The 24,266-nt window shown below is 42.6% G+C and overlaps 2 protein-coding genes across 9 annotated transcripts in view; one reads left to right on the forward strand and one right to left on the reverse strand.

Annotated features, from left to right (window-relative positions):
* Positions 1 to 93: 93 nt before the first annotated feature.
* On the forward strand, positions 94 to 15,083 carry LOC135915089 (nudC domain-containing protein 2-like). Of its 2 annotated transcripts, none has more exons than XM_065448077.1 (2): positions 94 to 251; positions 13,723 to 15,083. In XM_065448077.1, the coding sequence occupies exon 2, from the start codon at positions 13,752 to 13,754 to the stop codon at positions 14,313 to 14,315; it is 564 nt and encodes a 187-aa protein (XP_065304149.1). In that variant the 5' UTR covers positions 94 to 251; positions 13,723 to 13,751; the 3' UTR covers positions 14,316 to 15,083. The 2 variants fall into 2 exon arrangements, with proteins under 2 accessions (XP_065304149.1, XP_065304150.1); XM_065448078.1 differs by lacking the exon at positions 94 to 251 and adding an exon at positions 633 to 747.
* Positions 15,084 to 17,363: 2,280 nt separating this feature from the next.
* Positions 17,364 to 24,266, reverse strand: part of LOC135915086 (Ig-like and fibronectin type-III domain-containing protein 2) — a 241,259-nt gene continuing 234,356 nt past the window's right edge. For all 7 annotated transcript variants that reach the window (XM_065448070.2, XM_065448071.1, XM_065448072.2 and 4 more), the window contains 2 exons: positions 22,465 to 22,649; positions 17,364 to 19,853 (listed from right to left, as the gene is read on the reverse strand). In XM_065448070.2, coding sequence (XP_065304142.1) covers positions 19,725 to 19,853; positions 22,465 to 22,649 — 314 coding nt within the window. In that variant the 3' untranslated portion in view covers positions 17,364 to 19,724. The remainder of the gene's footprint in view (positions 19,854 to 22,464; positions 22,650 to 24,266) is intronic.

Raw genomic sequence — 24,266 nt, forward strand, 5'->3', positions numbered from 1 at the left:
AATTAAAAAGTACAGCTTCAATTGTTTATTTGTATCTGCCACTCCTTGCCTATTATTGCAAGATATGCCTATTGCTAGTCGCTAACGCATAACCGAGTATGGCTACCATGAGGCGTTTATTTTGCTGGGGGCATTATTTTACCGTGAACGCTAGGTTGTGTTTGGTTGTGTACTGTGGCGAAGTCGCACTTTTAGCGCTTGATCGAGCAGCGGCAGTAATTTTGTTTAAACAAGGCTAAAATAACTTATTGGTAAGTAACTGGCATGTCATGTGCCTATCTAAACTGGATTTTTCGTCAGTGCTAATAATAGCCAGCCAACAAAAACAAGTGACTAATGGTACTGAGATAAACTAGGTAGTGCACATTCGTTTATTCAAAAAAAAAAAAAAGAAAACGTCAGTTAAATAGAGGTGTTTTTGTGCAATTTGAGCAAATTAATGAGCCGTTCTTCTTTTCTATTTCTTTTTGGCAACGCCTATGTCTAGGCACCATTCTTCTGCATCAAGGCGCGCGCCTGATTAATAGTGCCTAATTAGTTGTTACCTTATTTAATTTAACGCGTGGCTTAAATCAATATTGCAACCTCACCATCGTTTTGTGCTGGACCGCATAAGCGCATATTATGGTCAGCTGCGCACACGCGCTGGGATATTTCGTTTTTTTTTATTTTTTTTTAAATTTCCTGTGTTAAAAGTGGATGTATTGGTCTATTGAGATTTTAGAAAGTGTTATTGCTCTACTTTCGGTGAGTGCCAGGCGTAATTAAGGCATCGTAGTTTATTTAGCCAGTGGTAAATGTGCGTGCATGAGGAATCCACTATGCTGACGGTGTAGAGCGGGCTAACTTTAGTGCTATATCTTCGGTTTAGCTTGTTGCGTGCAAGGCTGGTGAGGAGCTAACCACTTTTCTGTGTAAAACTGTGTACGGCGTGCAACAGGTATACCTAAAGCGCAAGCATCAAAAGCTACCATGTCATGTTTCGATGTCACAGATACCCAGAGGGTGTGCTTCGTGCGCCTTGGCCCTGTTCTGAACCTGAAGTCAATTGTCGTAGTCCACACACCATTCAATTGACCTGATACCTGCACCTCTGAACGACGTGGCACTTTCAGGAAGGCTCTTTAGAGGCAATGATATTCCAAGAATAAGGCATAACGGAGTCCACTTGCAGCACTTGTAGATGCTGTTGTGACAGCCTCGAAACTACCGTTCCTTCTCTTTGCCGTCCCTTTGGCCATTAATACTAGCCTTACGGTTTCTAATAAGGAGATGTGCGTAACATTAATAACTTTCACTCAACGCATTGGAGCAGGATCACTAGCTTCTACAAATAACTCATGTTATCTGCATTGAGCAGTCTAGGTGAAGGTGCAGTTTTTGCTGAGCTAGTTGTGTTTCAATGTAGTAACCTGTATCCATATTCTAGCAAATTCGTGAGAATATTTTAAACTTACATCTGCTCTGTTTTCACCCGCATTTCCCAGCAGGATTACATTTATTGGTTCTTCATCGGTTAGGAAAACATTTGGCATTAATGTTTGCTTAATTTTTCCCTATCTGTAGTTGCCAACAGGCAGGAAAATGTGTGCACCCCTCTGCAGCAACTTGCCCCTCATGACAGAGTGCACATTGAGAGGCAGATTTTAATTTTCTCCTGGCAAACAAGGCGAGCAGAGATGTGCGGACCAAAAAATTATGATCATGTTCCAAAATTTAAGTGAAAACAAAGTATAATGGCAAGCACGAAATCTTCTTTTAAGGTTATTAGAATCAAAACTACAGGTCACTCATTTTAAACAGTGCCAAAAACACACGGACAAGGAAGAGCACGCGACCAGCGCTGGTCCTGTGCCTTCTATTTCCTGTGCAATAATAATACCACCCTTCTCAAGACTGCAATCTCGGGCACCTCTGCCATTCCTTGAATTTGTTCCTGTCTTTCTCTTTATTGCAATTTGGAATGCAACAGAAAAATGCTAGGCACAATGGGAAAGTCACCACTTTATTAGCCTAATCTTTATATGAAATTTTTAATGCTGCATGGAATCCAACATAGCTATGAAGGCCTCCTGCTAGTGGTAGGATTAGGCGTCACTTTTACATGATAATATTGTTAAGGAAGGATGAGAGAAGGGAGAGGAAGAAGATCGGAGACGCTGGCTGCTGCGTGTTGTTGGTGGTCAGCCATCTTAGCTGTTCTGACTCACCCTGTATATATATTGTAAATATAGTTTTTATATACTCGCAACATCCCCGTAACATATTGGTGCGAGGTACAGGCTACCACGGCTGGAAATGGAGCTCCGCAGTGGATGTCGCATCACCATTCGCACAATGAATGATGGTGAGCATGCGGGATCAACGTCGTTGCCACCTCCAACGTCACCATCACCAGCTAAGTCGCTGTGACTTTTGGTTGTCATTGTGTAACCCAAGGATCCTGGAACTTTCTACGGGACCGATGGCGCCAATGTTGAAGAGTGGGTGGCCATGTACGAACGCGTGAGTGGAATCAACAGATGGGACCCTACGCTTATGCTAGCTAACCTGTTGTTCTACCTAAGAAGTCCGGCAAAGGTGTGATACGAAAACCACAAAGAGGAGCTAACCAGCTGGGATCAGTGCAAAGAGAAATTGACAAAGTTGTTTGGCTAACCAGCCTGCTGTAAAATTGCCGCAAAGCAGGAACTGGCCTCCCATGCCCAATCCCCCACGGTGTGTCGTAAAGCCGGTCATGACATGACAGAAGCTGAGAAGGTCGGGCACGTGCTTAAGAGCATTGCTGATGACACGTTTAATCTGCTCATGTGCAAGAGCTGCTGTACAGTTGACGCAATCATTAAAGAGCGCCGACAATTCAAGCAGGCCAAAAGTCTTGCAACCATTCACCAGACTTCCCAATACTGCCGCAACGTCGACGTGTGAAGATCAACCCGCACAGCAGCCAGCATCTCCGATCTTCTTCTTCCTCTCTCTTCTTTCATCCTTCTGTAACAATATGTCTACCATATTAAATGAGCAGACTGCAGGAAGGCACATGTTGTTTGCCCCCAGTATGTTTGTGAATAGCAGATTTATTGACACTAATTGGAAGTCTGTTGGCTGAAGACGTCCTACCGGGCTTTTGGCCAGACTTTCTGTCGCCAAAACAAGCCTTCCATTTACTTCTTTAATTTCTGAACATGTTAGACTTGTGGCTGCGCACAGGCCCTCCAGATGTGAATTTATATGTACTCGCATCCTTCTGCCCGTCTTCATCATCTTGTACGCCTCTTTTTGTCCGCTCTTATTTCCTTTCCTCTGAACAAAGTAACAGACATGGATTTTTATGTGAATTTATTGCTTCAGGCTGACCTTTCTGCATTTTCTCTATTTTCATCTTCCTCCCTATCAACAGTTTACAAATTTTCACCCATTGCATGATTCACAAGCCATATTTCTGTCTTTTGTTCGATAGTTATTTTCTAGGACAATTCAGTTCTTTTTATGTAGGCCAAGGAAGCAGCTTCTATCCTGTTTGAAGCTCTATTGAAACAATGCAGCACCTTAGTTAAAGAATCGTAAAGGCAAATTCAAAAGAGAGAAAATTAAATATTTCTAGAATGTGGCAGAGAAGTAGACATTGTCAATAACTTGCTTTACAGAACTGTCATGAACTCTGATAATCTTCTTGAGCTTGCATCTGATGTGTGCTGACATGCCTTCCCTCCTGCTTTTCTGAATATGTCATGCTTCATTGGATGCAAAATAAGGCAAGAAGAGAGGAGAGACAAGGGCACTTGCAGTGCTACTTACACCAAATCATGTATTGCCAGCGTTCCCAAATGATTATACTTGCAGACATAGGCACCAACATCGGGGGGGGGGGGGGCGGTCTTGATGCCGAAGGCTACCTCCTCCTCACCCCCCACACACACCTATCATTACCGGAGTTTTGTCACCCGCATCATTTGAGGTTTCTTTTGGCTTGCCTAGACATTTTCACCTAAAATTTTATTGTGGCGAATACCTTTTTGCATCATATTTTGTGCGGATGTGCACAGCATTAAATTCATAATTTTGCTTCATTTCTGCAATTCCTGACAATAGGAGGACAAGCACATTAAAAGCACCAGCAGCAGCTGCCTCATCCGTATTTTCTCACTTCAACATTGTTTTAAATTTACACTGTAAACACCATGCACATATACAATATATTTAAATATATACACAGGAGAAAGTTTATTATATATTTGAATGAGAAGGAAGTAGCTAATTAACAATTACCCCGCAGGGGCGTCTGCGTGAGCAGGTGTTTGGTGTGTTGCGACACCACGTACCCAAGCACACGAGGGTTGGACCCTCCCACGTGTAGCCATGCGCGGCTTAGCTGTGTCTGGGGAAAAGGGGATCCTGGGGGTTGAGCCGGGTGTTTGGACCTTTACGGCCCCTCGGCGGTGGCAACACACCCCTTTGGCCTCGGCTTCATGTAGACAGCACCCCCGAACTTACCCACCCGGGGGAAATCGGTAGTTGCCTTTTCCTCTCTCTCTCTCTCTCCCTCCAACCTTTGTCTTTCTCTCACTTTCCTTCTTTCCTGTCCTTTCCTGGCTTCCCTTCCAATTTTTTCAGGCAGCAAGGGTTAACCTTGTGTGAATAGCCAACCAAGGTTATTTCATATTTGGTTATAGTGGTAATGTACGGCTGGTGTTTGCAGGCTGTGTTTCACAGGTCCTGCAGCGTCCCCTTGTAGGACTCCACGATGGGTGGCTGGCGTTGCTGCCGAAATTACACTCTTTTATGGCAACCTCCTTCCCCCCCACTACCTGATCGCTCCCTGAAAAGGGGGCGCACCGATGATGTCTTCAAGTTTTTTGCCCACCAAAAGGAAACTTTCCCTCGTTTCCATGTAGTCCACTCTGAACAACCAGACAAACCCGTGCGAACAATCTCACCATTCCTCGTGTCTGCCTCTCACCCAAGTTTTTGTACAGGTTATAAAGCATCCAGGATGGCAAGCAGTGATCTCCTCTTGGAGCTCCGCAACCAGAAACAATATGAAAAGCTACCCAATCTAGTATCATTTGGGTACACCCAAGTAACAGTAACTCCACATCGTACTATGAATAACACCCGTGGCATAGTCTCCGATGATGATCTCTTGCAGCTGACTGAAGCTGAGCTCCTGGAGGGCTTCAGGGAGCAGAACGTCATCAACGTCAAATGAATTAAGATGAGGTGTGACAATAAGGAAATACAGACCAAACACCTAATACGTACTTTTGGCACAAGTGTTCTGCCTGAGTCCATCGAGGCCGGGTATATCAAGCTTCGTGTTTGGCTATACGTCCTTAATCCCCTGCGATGCTTCAAATGCCAGCGTTTCGGTCACAGCTCACAGAGCTGCCAAGGCCGCCAAACTTGCGCGAAATGCAGTGCTCATGAACACACCTCTGACTCTTGTGAAAACTCTCTCCACTGTGTAAACTGTGGAGAGAACATAAAGCAATAGAAGAACTTAAGCCACTGAATCAGAAATGCATCCCAAACGAACCTTGTAACCATCCTTTTACCATTACTGAACTTAAAGCTTCCTTATCAGTATGTCGGAGCTCTGTACCAGGCCCCAATAGAATCATGTATGATCTGCTTAAGCACCTGCACTCCGACGCACAAATCACGCTACTCACACTTCTCAATACTATCTGGGCTGCTGGTCATCTCCATCGAAGTGGAAGGAGGCTATTGTGATCTCTGTTTTGAAGCATGGTAAAGACACTTCATTGCTGACTAGCTACCGTTCTATAACGCTTACGACCTGCCTCTGTAAGCTTTTTGAAAAAATTATCAATCGCCATCTCGTACATCTCCTAGAGTCCAGCAAAATGCTTGACCCATTTCAGTGTGGTTTTAGGCGCACTCATGCCTTCGTGCACAAACAATTTTTCTTATCTAGATTTCTGGATATGGGAAAAGCGTACAACACAACCTAGTGGTACGGAATCCTGCGCGACCTTTCGGCACTGGTCATCCGTGGCAATATGTTAAATATTATAGAGAGCTACCTAGAAAAGCGTGCATTTCGGGTGAAAATAGGCCATGCACTGTCGCGTGCATTCATACAGGAAACTGGGGTACCCCAGGGTGGCATACTCAGCTGCACGCTCTTTGTCGTAAAGATGAGCGCGCTTTGTGCATCATAACCACCAACTATTTTTTATTCCGTCTACGTAGATGATATACAAATAGGCTTCAAATCCTGCAACCTCACAGTGTGTGAGAGACAGGTACAGCAGGCCCTAAACAAGGTGTCCATGTGGGCAGACCAAAATGGATTTAAAATCAACCCCCACAAAAGTTCTTGTGTTCTCTTCACAAGAAAGAGAGGCCTGGTCCCAGATCCTTTTCTAGAACTGGGCGGACAACAAATTCCTTTTAACGAAGAGCACAAATTTCTAGGTGGTATACTTGACTCCAGGCTCACTTTCATTTCACACATAAAATGTCTAAAAACAATATGTCTAAAAACTATGAACTTACTTAAAATCCTATCCCACACAACATGGGGTAGCAACAGGAAGTGCCTGTTGAATCGTTACAGGAGCCTAGTTTGATCACAAATAGACTATGGTGCTGTAGTACATTACTCTGCCGCCCCAAGCGCGCTAAAGATGTTAGACCCCGTTCACCATCTGGGAATCCGCCTGGCCACTGGTGCATTTAGGATAAGCCCTGTTGAAAGCCTATATGTCGAGTCAGATGAGTGGTCACTCCGTTTTCAGAGAACATACATCAGCTTTACCTATTTTCTGAAAGTGCACTCTAATAAGGAACATCCGTATTTCACAACCGTTAAAGATGTGACATGTGAAACACTTTTTCATAACAGACCCTCTATGAGATTGCCTTTCTCATTGCATGTAAGAGGACTTAGCGAAGAAATGGGCGTCCCATTTCTCGACCATTGCCTAATGCCTGCAGCTAAGCTATTACCGGCCTGGGATTGGCAGGTGATAGAATGTGACGTATCCTTCGTAGAGGTCACAAAGCATGCTCCTGAGCTTGAAATTGCCATGCATTTCCGTGAGCTTCAATTGAAGAACTCATGCTCCGAATTTTACACAGACGCGTGAAAATCACATGCTGGCGTATCCTACGCTGCTGTTGGTCCCTCTTTTTCTCAATCTGACGTGTTAAAGCCCCTAACAAGTATCTTCACTGCAGAAGCCTATGCAGTACTGTGTGCAGTAAAACATATAAAGAAACTGAAACTTGGCAGAGCAATTATATCACAGACTCGTTAAGTCTTTTAAAAGCACTCATTTCTTCACAAAAGCATACAAATCCTGTCTTCAGTGAACTCTACTCACTTTTATGCAACATCTATTTATCACATAGACATGTAGTTTTATGCTGGATTCCTGGCCATAGAGGAATCGAGGGAAATGTGATTGCCGACGAGATCGCCAAATCAATAGCACTGCAAGGTATTCGTTCTGCTGCTGTCCCTGCAATAGACATGAAGCCTTTCCTAAGAAACAAACTACGAAGCCACTGGCAACGCTTGTGGGACGCAGAAACGAGTAATAAGCTTCACCTAATTAAGCCGAAGTTAGGTCTCTGGCACCCAACTACGAAAACACGAAGAACAGATGTCCTATTCACTAGACTGAGAATCGGACACACATTTGGCACTCGTAACTTTCTCCTGACTGGTAACAAGCCTCCAACCTGTGGTAGATGTGGCGACAGGCTGACCGTCCTCCATGTCTTCCTGGAGGGCCGGGAAGCCGAAAGAGACAGGAGGAAGCATTTCTCTTTTGCATACCACCATTGTATTCCCCTGCATCCGGCTATGTTTCTTGGTGACGAACTGCTTTTAAGACCGAAGCAGTCCTCGCCTTTTTGAAAGATGTTGTGCTCCATGTCACAAGCCCATTAATTTCGTAGCGCATCCTCTTTCCAGAGGATGCCGCTACGATAGTTTTCTTTGTATAGTACATACCTCTAGGCCCTTGGCTTTCAAGGGCTCTAGTGAGGCAGTAGTGCTCTAGACAATTCTAGCACCTCACATATTTTATAGTACATGCCTCTAGGCCCTTGGCTTTCAAGGGCTCTGGTGAGGCAGTAGTGCTCTAGACAATTCTAGCACCTCACATATTTTATATATTGCATCATACTTTCTCTATGCATTCTAATGTTCATAGTACATGTCAATAGTCATTCCCATAAATTTACTACGCGTAGATTTTATGGAATTTATATAAACTCTTTTAGGCCCTTTACAGTTATGTCACATTAAGTTCACAGAACCCATCAGTCCACTGCAAACTCATTAACACCAGCATGGTGCTCTTTGGCCACATCTGGCCCTTGCGCCATTAAACATCAAATATTCATTCATTAATTCATAACTAACAATTATTTTTATGGCTATGGTTAGCCTATGCCTAGAGTATGAATATGTTCCTGTATGTTCACCTCGCTTCAAATTGGTTTACGTGCTTTCTTGACCCTCAAAAAAAAAAAAACAGCAGACTTCTGTGGCCGCGCTGGCAGTGCTGCTTTTGTCAACCGCGTGTGAAATGCACATGAATGATATGTGTCTCAATATTGCTTCTCTTTCCAGTAAGCAATGCTAACGATTCATAAAGAAAAAGCATTATAATAATGTACAACATTTCTTAGGGATGGAAACATCGTCACTTGCATGCAGAGCTCATAAATATAAACAGGGTGTCCCAATTACCTATTATGCACCAATATTTTTAAAAAACGAGCAATTGCGTCACTCAAAGAAAACCTAGTGCATACTGTTACCAGTACAGTGGAGTAGCCGGCAGTAATTTGTGTCATTACTGAGATTTAGTTGGGTAATTGTAATTAATTATTTAACTCGAGACGTAATGTCATAATTGCTGAAGTGTCAATGAGGCACTTGTAGGCACAGCCAAGGGACATCTAAGTACTCATTTTTTCTGACATAAATAAACCTTGCAAAATATGAAAAATACCACGTGTCTGCGCTCCCAACCGCATCATAAAGCAGCACCCTCAAATGGGCTCCCTCTGAGTTAGCCGGAATTAAATAAATGAAATAAAGAAAAAAAACACTGTGAACAGCTAGTTCCTTACCTGCCGCACCTTGGCTGAAGTAACACGTTGTGTTTAGTGTTAGCTGGAAACATGCCGTGATGGCTGTTCTCTTAGCATAGATAGAGTGCACGGATGTTCTTTTCTTTTCTTTTTTTTCCCCACAAGACCTATCGCCACAAAAACATATTGACAACGTCAGTGCAAAATTTTAGAGGTGCGTTTTGTTTCATCCCACTCGCCATGTCTTTCTCTAACAAGCAGAAGGAAGACATGATCCTTGCCTTGGGAGCTGCAAATGGCAACAAGAGGAAGGCCACAAATATGTATCAGTCATGGAAGTGTCGTGGTAGACCAAACGCATTGACTGTCATCAGAAATTATGAAAACCTGAGCCAAACCGGCAGCTTCAAGAAACAGCAGTGGAGGATTCCATCTTTGAGTCCTGCCTACACACGAATGTTCTAGCATTTATGGCCTCAAATCCTCATGCTAGCGGGGGCGACGTGGACGCCGAGGTACCTATTTCCAAGTCATCAGTTTGGAGAATTCTAAATGACTCGGCCTTTCATCTATACCACCTTAACCTACACCAATGCTTGGAAGATAGGGACCTGCAGAATCGTTTAGATTTTTCGAATTGGTTCGCACAAAAGCCGATGAGTCACCGGCCTTTTTGAGCAACATCATGCATACAGATGACGCCAGTCTTTGCAGAAACGACCAGGTAGATTTGCATAATGCATACTATTGGAGGGACTCCAATTTACACTGGGCAAAACCCAATTGGCACTACTTCCAGTGTTCTTCAATGTGTGGTGCAGAATTTATGCCGGTGCTATAATCGGTTCATCTTCTTCAATCACAAATTGACTGGACAGCGTTACATGGACGAAATCCTTGAAGGAGTGGTGCATGAGTTTCTGAGCGAAGTCCCACTGTTACGTCTTACACTTCTGTGGTATCAGCAAGATGTGGCGCCAGCATACAGCAGCCGAACACAAACCTGGCTGGATGCAACTTTTCATGCACAATTGATTGGAAGGCACAGGCCTTTAAATTGGCCGGCTAGGTCACCTGACCTCTCTCCACTAGCTTTCTTGCTTTGGGGTTATGTGAAAGATTGTGTTTATATGATCGAGACGATGATGTCAGATGGGCTCAAGGCAAGGATAATGGATATCTGCCATAGAATTCCAGCGTCAGTAATGAAGAAAGCCACTGAAAATGTGATAAAGCGGACTCAGTACTGCGCAACTACAGAGGGAGACCTACTTAATTGAACAGGTCCTCTAGGCAGTAGCTGGTGTTCAATGGCACTTACAATTTCATATATAATACAGGCACACTGAAATCTTATGTTTCTTTTTCTTTTTTCTTTTTTCTTTTTTTTTGTCGTGTAGACGTCTCAATTGTTAATTTGGCTCATTTAGAAGTCATACATTTACTTTTTTGAATGCATCGGTTTTGCCTTTTCTCTACACGTGGGTCGCTGTCCAGTCTGTTTATTTTGGTTTAATTTTTTTTCCACAAACCTGTTTTTGCAGCAGGTATATACTCTCATGAAATGAAAACCGTCACTTTATATTTGGCTGTGGTCCGAAGCAAGTTTCAGGCACAAAATATAGCCTTGTAGATGATGTGGTGCAAGCAGAGCTGGGATTTTGAAACATTCTATCCTATTGCATTGCTTTTTGCGTTTTATGCATGGTAAAAGCGGTACTGTGGCCATGTTATCAAGAGGCTTTTGTTATCGATGTGATCAGTTGGCCTTGAAAGACGGATATTAAGTGTGACATAGATATGAGAGGCAGGAATAGCTGCGAAGCCACAAAACCTGCTGTTGGTGCTCCTTCCATACCATTATTAAGGTGATGCGCTTTCTCTTCGGCTTTGTGACAGGCAAAGCACTTGCTTTCAATCAGCTTATTTTAGGGCGTTGCTTCATGATGCGGGTGGGAGCGCAGTCGTGGTATTTTTCATAGTTCGTAGCGTTTCATTACCAGTCTGAAAAAATGGTACACAATTAGTATGTCACTGAAGGCACCGCAGTTAGATGTCATTGGGGGTGCCTACAAATGCCTCATTGACACTATGATGATCTGCACACTACTTGTCGAGTTAGATAATTAATTGTAGTTACCTAATTAAATCTCAGTAACGAAATAATTACTGGCGGCTACTCCACTGTACTGAAAACAGCATGCACTAGGTTTTCTTCGAGTAACGCAATTGCTCTGTTTATTTGTTTTTTTTTTAATTTTTGCATGATAGTTGGGACACCCTCTATAATTCCCTCAGTAACCGAAATGTGGCTTAGCCGGATTCAGTGAAAATCAGAATCAACAGCAGTCATGCGCAGTAGCTCTTATGCTCGGACTCACAAAAAAAGAAAAAAAGAAGAGAACCTGCAGTTTCTCCGGAAAGGTGAAGCAGTATTGGTGGTAGCGAAGGATATGACAATTACACAGAGGAAGATTACACCTCCGAGAGACACCATATTCTTGGTGGTGCAAGAGGACTCGGGCTGTGAAACTGAACTGTCTCCTCCTATGAGGTCTTGTAGATACTCATGTAAGGCCGTCACTTCAGTGAACAACTCTTCGAGGTCACACGAAGTTTCTTAAATTGCTACTCTTATCAAATGTGTGTATATATATATATATATATACACACAGATGAAGTATATATATATATATATATATATATATATATATATATATATATATATATATATATACTCCTATAATAAGAAGCCAACAAACACTGACACCAAGAACAACATAGGGGAAATTACTTGTGCTTAATAAATGAAATAAAGAAACGATAAATTAATGGCAATTAAAGTTGATGAAAAAACAACTTGCCGCAGGTGGGAACCGAACCCATAACCTTCGCATTTCGCGTGTGATGCTCTACCAATTGAGCCACTGCAGCGCCATTTCCCCATCCACTTTCTTGGGTATTTATGTGTTCTAGTAGAACCCTGGGAGTGTTAGCCAGCACCACCACTCACAAACCTTGGCGGCGGACGTGGAACGTTCTTCTTGCTGCAGGCGTCGCTAGAATGTGATCTTTTTGGGTGAAGGCAACTGGTCAATAAACCCACACATGCTACCTGAAGGCATCACTGTTGCCGGATTCGAGACCCTCGTTATGTAATGAACGAGAAGAAAGGGGGTTAACCAAGAAGCCAGATTTTTATTAGTCATATTATAAGAAGCCAACAAGCACTGACACCAATAACAACATAAGGGAAATTACTTGTGCTTAATAAATAAAATAAAGAAACAACAAATTAATGGAAATGAAAGTGGATGAAAAAACAACTTGCCGCAGGTGTGGAACGATCCCACAATCTTCGCATTTCGCGTGCAATGCTCTATCAATTGAGCTACCGCAGCGCCATTTCGCCATCCACTTTCTTGTGTATTTATGTGTTCTAGTAGAACCCTGGGAGTGTTAGCCAGCACCACCACTCACATATATATATATATATATATATATATATATATATATATATATATATATATATATATATATATATATATATATAAGAAGCCAACAAACAAAGACACCAAGAACAACACAGGGAAAATTACTTGTACTTACTAACTGAAATAAATAAATCGTAAATAGTGGAATTTAAAGTGGACGGAAAAACAATGTGCCGCAGGTGGGGAGCGATCCCATGTCTTCGCATTACACAAGCAGCTGCAAATTCTAACAGAAACCCCGAGCACCCATCTTGAAGGAGCTGTTCTCATCACCAGCAGAGACAATAAAGAGTTTTTGCGTGTTCGATATTTGCATAAAGGCAAGCAGATTAGCCGTTTTACTGCTTGTGTGGAGGTGCAAATGTGAACAACCTGGACGGTACAGCCTCCTGGTGATGTGGAGCTCAACCAGGTAAGCACAGCTCATAAAGCAGTAGCCAAGTGTATTTTACTCTTCTGCTGGTGTAAATTTTTGGCAGCAACACAATTACACCGCTGTCAAAAATTTACTCCAGCAGTGAAGTAGCGTACACTTGGTTACTGCAATATTAGCTCTGTGTTTGTCTGATTGAGCTCTGTGACACCAGGTAGGTGCACCATGCAGGCCATTCACATTCAAGTCTCCACTCATCCAGTAAAACGATGGCTAGTCTGCTTGCCTTTACGCAAGTATTGGACACACTAAAACTCTCTATTGTCTCTGCTGGTGATGAGAGCAGCTCCTTCAAGATGGGTGCTCAGGGTTTCTGTTAGAATTTACAGCTGTCTTCGCAGCATATATCAGTTTAATGCTTTGGAGACATGATTGTCAGCATGATCTGCACACCATGCTTGTCTGTTAACAATGTCTGAACTTGGTGTGGGGCCGTTTAACTACTAATGATCCTATAAATAGATTTATTTCTTTGCAGTCTTATAATAATCTCTTTATATTTGGTGGAGGCGCTGAGTAGTATACCCACCATCTCCACCAATTATAGAGAGATTTATTGACTTATAGTAGAGTAATAACTGGTAGGCAGTGTACTGTCTTCGGCATCAGCCTCTAGTGTGTGGAATTAGTGATGCTGCTTGCTGTTGGCACTCCTCTTCTTCACAACCCAGATTCTCTGAATATTTATGAGCCCTCTCTTTTCCTCATTTGCCACAGGTCTGACTCGTCCATGAGAGCACACTAAAATGCCATTGTCCCATTTTGATGAGCGGAGTGGTGCCGTTAGTTGCCCAACACCCTGGGGTCGCTGGTGGCAGACAGTCGGCGAAGTGTTTGTCGAGATTGAAGTTCCCAAAGGCACACGAGGCAAGGACGTTCGAATCCAGATCACTCCCAGACACATTTCTTGCGCAGTGCATAGCAAAGAGCTCTTTTGTGGGAATCTTCATCGCACTGTTGTTGCTGATGAATCAACATGGACCATTGAAGAGAGGCAGCGGGTGTTGATTTTGCTTGTTAAGACAGAACCTGCTAATTCAGAAAAGGTGTGGGAATCATTGCTTGATGGACAGTATGCACCAGATCCACAAATCATGCATGAGATGATGAAGAAACTGGACCTGGAGAAGTTTCAAATAGAGAACCCAGGCTTTGACTTCAGTGGAGCCAAACTAGATAAAGCATATGACCGCATTCCAGGCCTTCATGGCGGCACTTTAGAAAGTCAAGCAATGGGATTTCATCTGGAACAGGCCAAGGATGAATCTACTGCCAGGCTGGATTCTAAAGCTGGAAGGTTTTCTTTGTAACAAAGTTCTTAGGCCTGCCTTCGTCTTCCTTCACCAGCATTTGTTCCTTCAACATTTTGTTTTTCTGTGAGGCATGTGTTTGTAATTTGGCCTGTAAAATTCTTTGTGGACGGGTGTGTGAGCAATTCTTTTGCCTTGGGTTTTAGGCCTAGATAAAATCACTGCAAAGATTCTAAATATGAATGTCAGGTTAAAACACAAAGAACATGACTTGTAAGAAGTTATATACGTACAGCAGCTCAAACTGCATATAAGAAAGACATTGACAGTGATGTAGTGATTGTGTCTTTTTTAGACTAACTGAAGCTTTTGCTGCATCAAGCTTCCACGCATCGCTCTGGCTTCTATGCTGTCAAAAAGTGGCTGGACTGCATTAGCCTCACATTATTCAACCAGAGAAGCTACAGAGTGTACTGGATATTTCCTGCATTTAAAATTTCACACAAGACTCACATTCTTTTGTATACCAGCATAGAAATATAATTGGGGCATTCATACCAAGGATGGTATGACTTTCGACACAAAAGAAGGTAAATGTATCAAGGTGAAGCACACTTTACATTTTTGTTATTTCTGTGACTTCTTTTTTCGTTTAGTCAATGGTAGATGTTGTCATGGAATTATTTGCTTGCTAGATCTGTGAAGTTGGTATGTGGTCAAAACAAGATTAGAAGCCCTGGTTAGCATTGAAGCATTCCTCCATGTTGCCCTGGAGTGTATGTTATTTGCATCATGGTATGAAAGAATAAATGTCTGTCACACTTTGAATGTTGATGTTTTTTTCTTGATGAACTTAAAAGGGACCCTGAAACAATTTTGACAGAGTTGTACAATGTCACAGTGTCGAAAGGGTAGGTCCCTCTAATCAAGGACCAACTTCCAGTGCTCGGAATGAATTGTGTAACTTATTCATTTTTAAACATCTGTGTAGCTACAGATCGCAGTGACACTGCTGCCTGTATTTTCAGTTGGCTCTGCCCATTCTACGAAGAATGGATAAGTGATGTCACTCGGGCAAGCAATCTGATTGGCTTCTCACATGGCATCATCAGGAATACTTGAAGCATGCCACTCCATCAAGCTTATTTTAAAGTAAATTGTGTACCTGAAGAAAGAAATACTCAAATGCATTAAATACAAATGTTTCTTCAAACCAATGATGCACTTTCACCTGAGAATGCAGATCATCTGCTACAGATGTCAGTACACATGCATTTTGCATGTGTGTGTTGGGGAATAAATGAAATGGAGTTTCTTCCGAAAAGCTGGGCTTTGTGGAAGCTTTGCGAGGCTGCATAAAAGAAGGCAAGGGGTTAGGAAGAATGCAGCAAAGGCTAATAATAGTACAGTGGCAACGGCATCCGGTTGGGTGCAGGAGGGCTGTTCTCGTGTGGTCATAGGCAGAGCGATGTCTTTCGGTTGCAGAAACGTGAATGTTACCAGCACTGTAACGCACTTGTGTTGCACTGGAGGTGTGTGCAAAAAGTAAACTGCAGCGTCTGCATGTAGACTACATGTAGACCATCAGCACAGTAATCAGAAAAACTGCATTGGAAAGATGTGCAGGAATGCGCTTGGTTCAGATCAGCTGGAAGTAGACAACACTTGCATTGCCACATGATATTGTGCCCAAGAAGAGGAGGGATATAGCCATGGCCGTAAAAAATAAAGGTTGAAGGGGAACACCGCAGCTTGAGAAGAGGGTAAAGTATAACCAGTTATAGCTCGCCTAATATAGTGCACCGATATAAAGTTCTAAGATAGCATTCCATGAGAGATACCCTCTATGTATAGGTGGTTGTCTTGGGTACAAGGACCCACCGTGGTTGCTCAGTGGCTATGGTGTTGGGCTGCTGAGCACGAGGTCGCGGGATCAAATCCCAGCCACGCCGGCCGCATTTCGATGGGGGCGAAAACACCCGTATACTTACATTTAGGTGCACATTAAAGAACCCCAGGTGGTCAACATTTCTGGAGTCCTCCACTACGGCGTGCCTCATAATCAGAAAGTGGTTTTAGCACGTAAAACCCCATAATTTTTTTTTTTTTGAGGTACAAGGAAAATTGTTTCAGGTACCCTGTAAGGCAATGAAGAAAAACTCGTCTCCCTTGTCATGGTCTCCGGGTGCTCTAGTCTTTCAAAGCAATCGAGGCTCAACTGTTCGAAGCAGCCTTGCTTGCACATCCAAAACCCAATGTTCCCCTCTTTTTGCACCAATTTTTGCATGGCAAAACCAGGGGAATATTTTGAAAGTCATAGGTACTTTCAGAAAACTAGAGCATACAATGACACCATAGTAACAGTGCAAATTTCTTTGTTGCCTTGCTGTCTTTGAAGTCTGTGCCGACTTCAGCTCATATTAGATGAAATAATGTTGCAGTAATTAATGAAGGGCTTTGGCCAGTCTGGCATTTAGTGCACACTTTCATATTTGCATTGTGTGTGTGCATTCATAGTGTTCTGGTTGATTCTTGCAGAGATGAGCCTGTAACTGTTTCCTTTGTGCAAGGCCAGGTACAAGAATGGAATATCGGCTGGGTCAAATTGCACCTTTGTAAAGCATATTTCCGATTAATGTTTGCAAGATATTGCACATTACATTTGTTTTGACAGCAGACAGATGTACATCCATACAGCTTCACATGCAGACAAAACAGCATATAGTAGTTCTGTCTGTCTGTGTAGCTGTATGTACCACAGCCACACACGCATGCATACATTTTGCACAACACAAGAACTGCAGAAAGTTACATTCTCTTGTGTAACAAGCAGGCAGTTCAAAACTGAAGTGTGCACTACGCACTTCTCGGTAGAATGACACACAAGGGGCAATTCAGCTATTCAGTTGTTACATCTTGGGAATAGTCTTACGTTGCAGCTGCACCTTAGCACTGCACCGGTAACAGCTGGGGAGCTGTGGTTCATACATAATGAATAGCAAAACATTTTGTTGCTTTAGTAAGAACTTTTTCAAACAATTCGGCCAACGAAATTCTATGCCGTATTAGGAATGGCTCTGGGACACAGTACAAGAAAAAAAGTGCAAATCAAAGAAACACAAGTCTCTTTATTTAAAAAAACATTTGCATTATTTACAGCTCTGCATTTCAATATAAAATTATGTATATGCACAGCATCAGTATAATCGCTGTTTTCTTTGTTCATGGGCATTGTTTGTGTTTATGTACAAATTCCCTCCACTTGCACAATAAACTGAACAGCATGGCAAGCAATCCTGCTTCATTTTGTACACACCTTTTCAGTGCAAGAGAGAAAATAGCATCTATACTTCTCTGAAAATAACATCTCTGAGCTTGACTGGAACAGGTCACTTTGTTGTGAACATTGCACATACTGTCACATGTTGCTACTGTTGTACGAGTGTGAGACTACGCGACCATACAAATCTGCTGGTAAAAAAGAGAATGCTGAAAATTTTTTGTGAGGCTGCACATCCACCATTGCAGTGAAATAAAAATATCAGTGTCACATGCGTTACTAAAGGTTGGACAGTTGCCTCCTTCCACGCTCTTTCTTTTTTTAAAGAAGGGCCAGCTAGACATGAAGAGTTCCTGGTACTGCTCCCATAATCTGTTGTCAGTTTGAACAATTGCGGCTGATGTTGCAGTCCTACCGTGTGTGCAAAAGGCACTGCAGTAGTGCAGGTTGGAAGCAGATTCTAATATCCAACATATACACCAAGATTTCACACACACACAAAAAAAAGCCATTTTGAAGCAGATTCTCAAATCAATATGCTTGTTGATGTTAAAATATGCTTCCAAATGAAATGGCTGCCTTTTACTCTTGGTTGGTAACCTTAGTCCATGCTTGGTGTGATGACACAATTCATTTTGTTTGAACATCTGCAACAGAAATCAATTGCAAGCTACACTGGAATGTTTACTGCAATGGTAATAACACAGACCCTACAAAGATACCATTGCATATCACAATGACTGCTGTATTCTTCTCTAGGAAATCCTGTCTAATGCCATAAAAAGTGTGAAATAGCTGAACATATGTAAAAGCTAAAATACACAACTAAAATCACTCTGCATGATATCACGGTTATGGTTGATGAAATTGCCTTGTTAGGCTTTTCAATTTTTTTAAACTACACCAGGCCATAACAAATGTTGCACACGAAAGAAGCCACAAAATACACTATAAAAAAGCACAGCAACAAGGAAATGGAATGCCGTAACATACATGTCATAAACGCTTTCTTTGTTATCACATATTATTTATATACAAAGCAATGTGTGGTGACAGCTGCCTTCTGCTGGTGCCAGCACAAGAAGCAACTGAACTTGCTTAGATTAAATTTTCTTAAGTACTCTGACTTCTTGCTGCCTTCCTTTTCAAAGCTTGCATACAAACACAGGCTAAGCATAACACTGGTCAACTCACCAGCACTAACTGCATTGGTACTTCATAGAGAAAGTTCTGCAGCTTTTGTGCTTATGTCACTTTGAACTGAACTGCCACACAAATGACATTGCTTCAAAGCCACAACTGCACATTTCCTCAACATCTGTAATAAACCTGCAAACAACCTCCTTTAGGAAGTGGGAGTACGTGAAGTAATGGAAAGTGCCAGGATGAAGGAAATAAGTGTGACAAATTCAGTAAATTGCCACAGTGCATGAGGAGACAATGTGTGCTGCTTCTGTTAGGACTGCCAGGCACTGCACAGTAAATACTATAGTTTTCGAACAAAGCCAGTTTACATTTTCTATGCTGACGTGAACTCTGCTTCCACAGCATTATATGCAGACAGAGGGTTCTACTTGTGAAAAATGAGGCATGTAGCACGCACATTCTGGTGTAACAAGGCACATGTGGCAAGGGGATGACATATGCCCCAAATAGCACATAGCTCTGCAAGATGCAAGGCACAACATGCTTACTGTGTGCCGATGGGATGCACAACATGTTCCTATCCAGAAAGCACAAGGCATCTCATTTAACAAAATCTAAAAAACAACCTCCAGGGGCAACAATCTTGATGCAAGGCTGTGCATCACCATGCCATCATGTGCCCACAAAGAACCAAAACTGAGGTTTCGTGCAAGGTTGTTCATCAAGACATTAAACATGTTTGGAAGATATTTGCCAAGACACTGAAAAAGTGTCATCGCAGCAGCCTTTTCTCTCACTGTCACGCAAGAACATTGACCTCGTTACATTTGGCGAGGCACACACAACATGGCAGATTCTTTGAGAACACCACGGTTTCATGGTCACTAGGTAATATCCTGCTGTCCTTGTTCCACTATAAGACACAGGCCTTGAAGCTCTCATGATGCTCTATCCAGCCAACGTAGCAGCAGGGCAATATGAAGAGCTCCCTCACAGAGAGAGAAGGAGGCCTGAATATAGGATGTGCAATCAGTCCTAAGTGATCACGAGGAAAGCCTGACTGCACGGATGTCCTCATAGCAGTTCTCAACAGCCCGTGGCCGGCCATTTCGGTGGCCACCATTTTCAACAGTCGTTTCACCAGGTTTGGCTGTGCCCTCTCCCGATGTGTTCTGCAAAGAGCAAACAGATGCGTGTAAGCAGCTAGGCTTATGTGAACTGCACGTGCATAACATGCGTCCAACACCTCGCAACACTGAGACTGATTACACACAAAAGAAAGTCACCGCCACAGTTTAGGTCACAACTGAAGCCCTATTTCAAAACTGCAATGCCATAAGTATGACTTATCACTGCTGCACTTTAGTAGGAAAGAATTGTGAAAACATGGAGCTGACACAACTTGATACCCTATGGTTGTCCTTACTGGTAATGGTGCTGGTGCTAAAGAGGTTAGGAAGGGGTTCCGTGAGACTTTTTTAACATATATTAAGTAAACATGCTTAACTGCTAGACAATGCTGTCATGAACATCTAAGCCTCATATTTCATTAAAAAGAATGCCCGTTATTTCCTTCAAGTTTATGAAATCCATGCCACTTTTCATGTATATCCTTATGCATTTATACACATGATAGCCATTGGCTGGATTTCCGATGTCATGACTGGGCAGTGCTTCTGGCACAAGCAGCAATGAAAATCTCACTGCTAACAGGGCAGTGGTATCACATGAAGCCAGAGAATGATACCATTGCGCCAATACTATGGCCTACGAGATAGGGCTGCATGTGCATAGGATTGCACCACAATCTTGATGCAATGCCAATACAAATCTCTGCATGATGATGGGCACAGGATGGCGGGCACTGCTCCGCATGGGCGAATATACCTATCTTCGAGCACAGGAAAAGGCTGTGAGGATGTGGCACAGGCAGCATTTGATTGCCAATAACTAACTCTGTTCACACAAAGCACATTCACAAATTTTTCATTGGAAAAGGATCTATGAGAATGTGACCTTTAATACCAGGCATATTTCACAACTTTCATGAAAGACGTTGCATGGAACCTTTGAATAAATTTTTTTTATGGATTTGGCAGTAGTACAGTCAAAACAGAAAAAAGGAGAAGGAGGGCTGTTAGTATGTGTAGACAGACCTGGGCTTGCAAATGACTACTGGAATTTTCTCCAGCTAAGTGCCTCCTTTAAGTCTGTTAGGTGCAGTGCAGACAGCAAATAAAGGCGGGCTTGTCAAATTAGTACACATAATTTATAGTTTCAAACAAACATTCCTTTAGTACAACTAGAAATAAATTGTTACTGCTTATGGGTGTCTACTTCACTGGCTTTTTGTGAATGTCCTTTTCAGCCATGAAGTAGGTTTGGAAAACCTTGAATAAGAAAAGTGAAAGAGCCCAAGCACTTCTTTTCATTTAACTATGTATGTGCTCGGGCACATACTGTCTTAATGATTATTGGGCACTTTCTTTTAACTTTCTTGACAGTGATCTAGTTGAAGCTTGGAAAAGAAAATTGGAGGACGCTTAAGCTTCGCCTTCAAGAGTGGGACGCGACAGCGTTCCCGTCGACCCGCCAAGGGGTATAAGACAATGCGCTACGGCACAGCAATCACTTACGATGCGCCCCGCATCGGACTTAGCGCCCACCTATCACGCGGTGAGCGTCGAGCAACGCAGCGTTCGGCGCGGCAACGAAACGTGCGCCTGAGCGAACGAAACGAACCAAAGAACTCGGTGTCTCGGAGGGGAAACGATCTACGCCAGCCAAACGCCGTGATCGGCATGGGCAGAGAGATAGATAGTAATCTAAACCGGGAGCACGGCGAAGCGTCGTCAGGGGAGAGGGAGTCCCGCGACGCGCCTGGCAGCGGTCCCAATGCGCGCGCGGCGCGCCTTTTATGAGGGACAGTGCAAAAACCTGCAGCAGGCAAGTCAGATAATGACTTAGCAGTGCCACTTCATTGACAAACATGCTCAATCTGTAGGTTTAATTTCCATGGCTGTGTAAATCAATATTTTATTAATAAACATTTTGAGCGCTAGTTGTTTAGAGCACAGCTGTAAATTGCAAAGTGGAAGCCTGTCATTACTTAAGGCAACTACATTTTCTTTCAAATTCTTGTAACTGCCAGTAGCTGTTAATTAAACCCGGCTGCAAAGGTGGAGTTAGCCCATCTGTGACCAGGCTACTTCCTTTACCTGTTTCCAATGAAAAAAGAAAAAGACATTCTATGCGTGTGTGTATGACCTTGATAATGCAAGTGTCTAAGGTTGTACCACACTGTTCTGCATAATGACATTGTTGCTCTGTATTCAGGTCTCGGATGGCATGTAAATACATTATGTCATGGTGATACCTGGTGTTCCAATCACTGTCAAAAAGCAGTTGTACATCTATGATTAAGAATACTCTAACTTGCAACATCAAGGTCACCACCAGAGTGCTATAGCCACTGACGTACTGCTCCACCACTGCCTAATGAGCAAGAAAATTCCGAGTGTTGGACTGCAGTTTGCATGCACAATTTTCAGAAAGCTCCATTATCTCGTATTGCTTTAGCCGGTACCTCTTGGAGTCTCTCAATCAGTTTCGTTTTATATAAGGCAGAGGCTGTTTGCCACAGTCCTCAATAATGCTACATTGCACTCAACTGAAGACAAAGTCAGCATGCAATCACATGACCATGAATTCCTCTTACTGGGCCTGACTGCTCTGCCACATGAAACATGCATATGCGCTGTGGAACATAACCACCATGCCTACCTGGAGTACAACGCCATCCTTGAGGTAGGTGGGATTCTCGAACGAGACACCAGGAGGCCTTGTCTTGGCCTTCCAGCGTTTCCAGTAGAAAATGCCCAGCACAGCAGCAATCACCAGCACCAGTGCTGTCATCACCAGTATAATAGCTATCTTTCCGCCCAGGCTTAAACCCTGTCCAGGTAGAGCTGCAGACAATGTGGGAACAAGCTTTCTGTATTATTTACAGTAAATGCCTTTATACTACTGCTGAATTTTCAAGAAAGTATACCTCCCTACTAGTACAGCCTAACCTCGATACAATAAACACAAATAATAACAAAGTAAATATAAAATGCTCAAATTCTTTTACCGATATCTGTGTGTGAGCTTACAACGAACATCGGATATAACAAAGGTATTTTTCTATGATGATGATGCATGTGTTTTAATGGCACAAGGGCCACGCATTTTTGTGTTGGATGCGACTTCGTTGTAATGAGGTTTGACTGCACTAGAAATTGCAGCCAATGGAGTCGGGTATTCTAGTACACAGCACTGAAACATAAATTAAAATTACACTTCTCCCTATGGTGCTCTAATCAATATCCAGTTGACACATTGTCATGTCTTCTGATGAAAAATAAAGAAATAGACCATAAAAAAAGCAGTTGCAAAGCAGCATTATATGAATAGAATTAACAAAGTATGCAAGGTGTGCAAGAAGGTGCAAGGATGGTCTGATCAACATTACCTTTCCTTGTTGCGCCTCTTTTGTGGGGGTGTTCAAAGAGACAAATTTCTGTGTTGTGTAACACTTGTACATGCGCATTTCTATATGACACTGTCTGGCATGATTATTTCGGTAAAATGTGCTGCTTTGCTACCTTTTGACATTTGACGAAGCCAGTCTCTTTTCAAGACATCATTTATCCCCTATTGCCACTTTGGTATTCTGAATGCTTATGGTAAGCAACAAAAAAGAAAGTGAAATGAAGGGAAGGGAGCATCTGTACGCATGTGAAGTAGTAGTTATAGATGCATGCGCATTTGCACATTGAGTGACAAGAAAGAAAAATTGGTGTAATAATGCAGACTTTTTCAGCATCTACAGTAAATTTGTATTGTGGAACTACTGTAAACATAGGGTTTTGGTTTAAACAGTACATGAGTGAAGACAAGTAAATATGCAATCATGTAAAATTTAAGTTTTAAAATGCTATTATATTTATTTATGGACAGCTTTACGTATGCTCTATGTTTCTATGCTTCATACCATATGTTCTTACCATACCATATGGTCTTGAGCATCAATGTCATCAATTAGGCCACATCATGTGCATCCACTTGGCAACAACAGCAACTTCAAGCATAACTGGCCAGAGTGTTCTGCAGCTTTCAGCAGATTAAAAAATTTAGAGGATGCTTAAGCTTCACCTTAAGAGTGGAACACGATAGCATTCAATGATCCCTGACTGCTTCTCATGCTTGCCGGCTTATGTAACTGTAATGTTTACTGAGAGACGCTGGCAGCGAATGCTATGCACGAAGGCAAGCTTTGTAGTAGAAATGCAGCCTCTTGCATGGGCCGCGAATGCGCAGAGCCGAGCGTCATCTGGGTGGTGTTGTTGTGAGGAACTGAGAGTGCGCCACTCTGTGAATGGTAGAAATGCTGGAAAAGGGGTTTATGTTTGAGTTTCTGCATAACAGAATTATGTTTTCTCGTATATTCAAATTACAGTCCGCCGCTATCATGTCCGTAGGTTGTGTGTAAGTTGTAATTTATGATTTTTCTGAAGCATTTTACTTTCAGAAATTAAATTAGT

The sequence above is a fragment of the Dermacentor albipictus genome, chromosome 1 (assembly GCF_038994185.2).
Source record: "Dermacentor albipictus isolate Rhodes 1998 colony chromosome 1, USDA_Dalb.pri_finalv2, whole genome shotgun sequence".
Lineage (NCBI taxonomy): Eukaryota > Metazoa > Arthropoda > Arachnida > Ixodida > Ixodidae > Dermacentor > Dermacentor albipictus.

What these genes read in the sequence shown, in the direction of transcription:
- LOC135915089 (XM_065448077.1), top strand. Translation starts at nt 13,752, where the DNA reads ATGCCATTGTCCCATTTTGATGAGCGGAGTGGTGCCGTTAGTTGCCCA.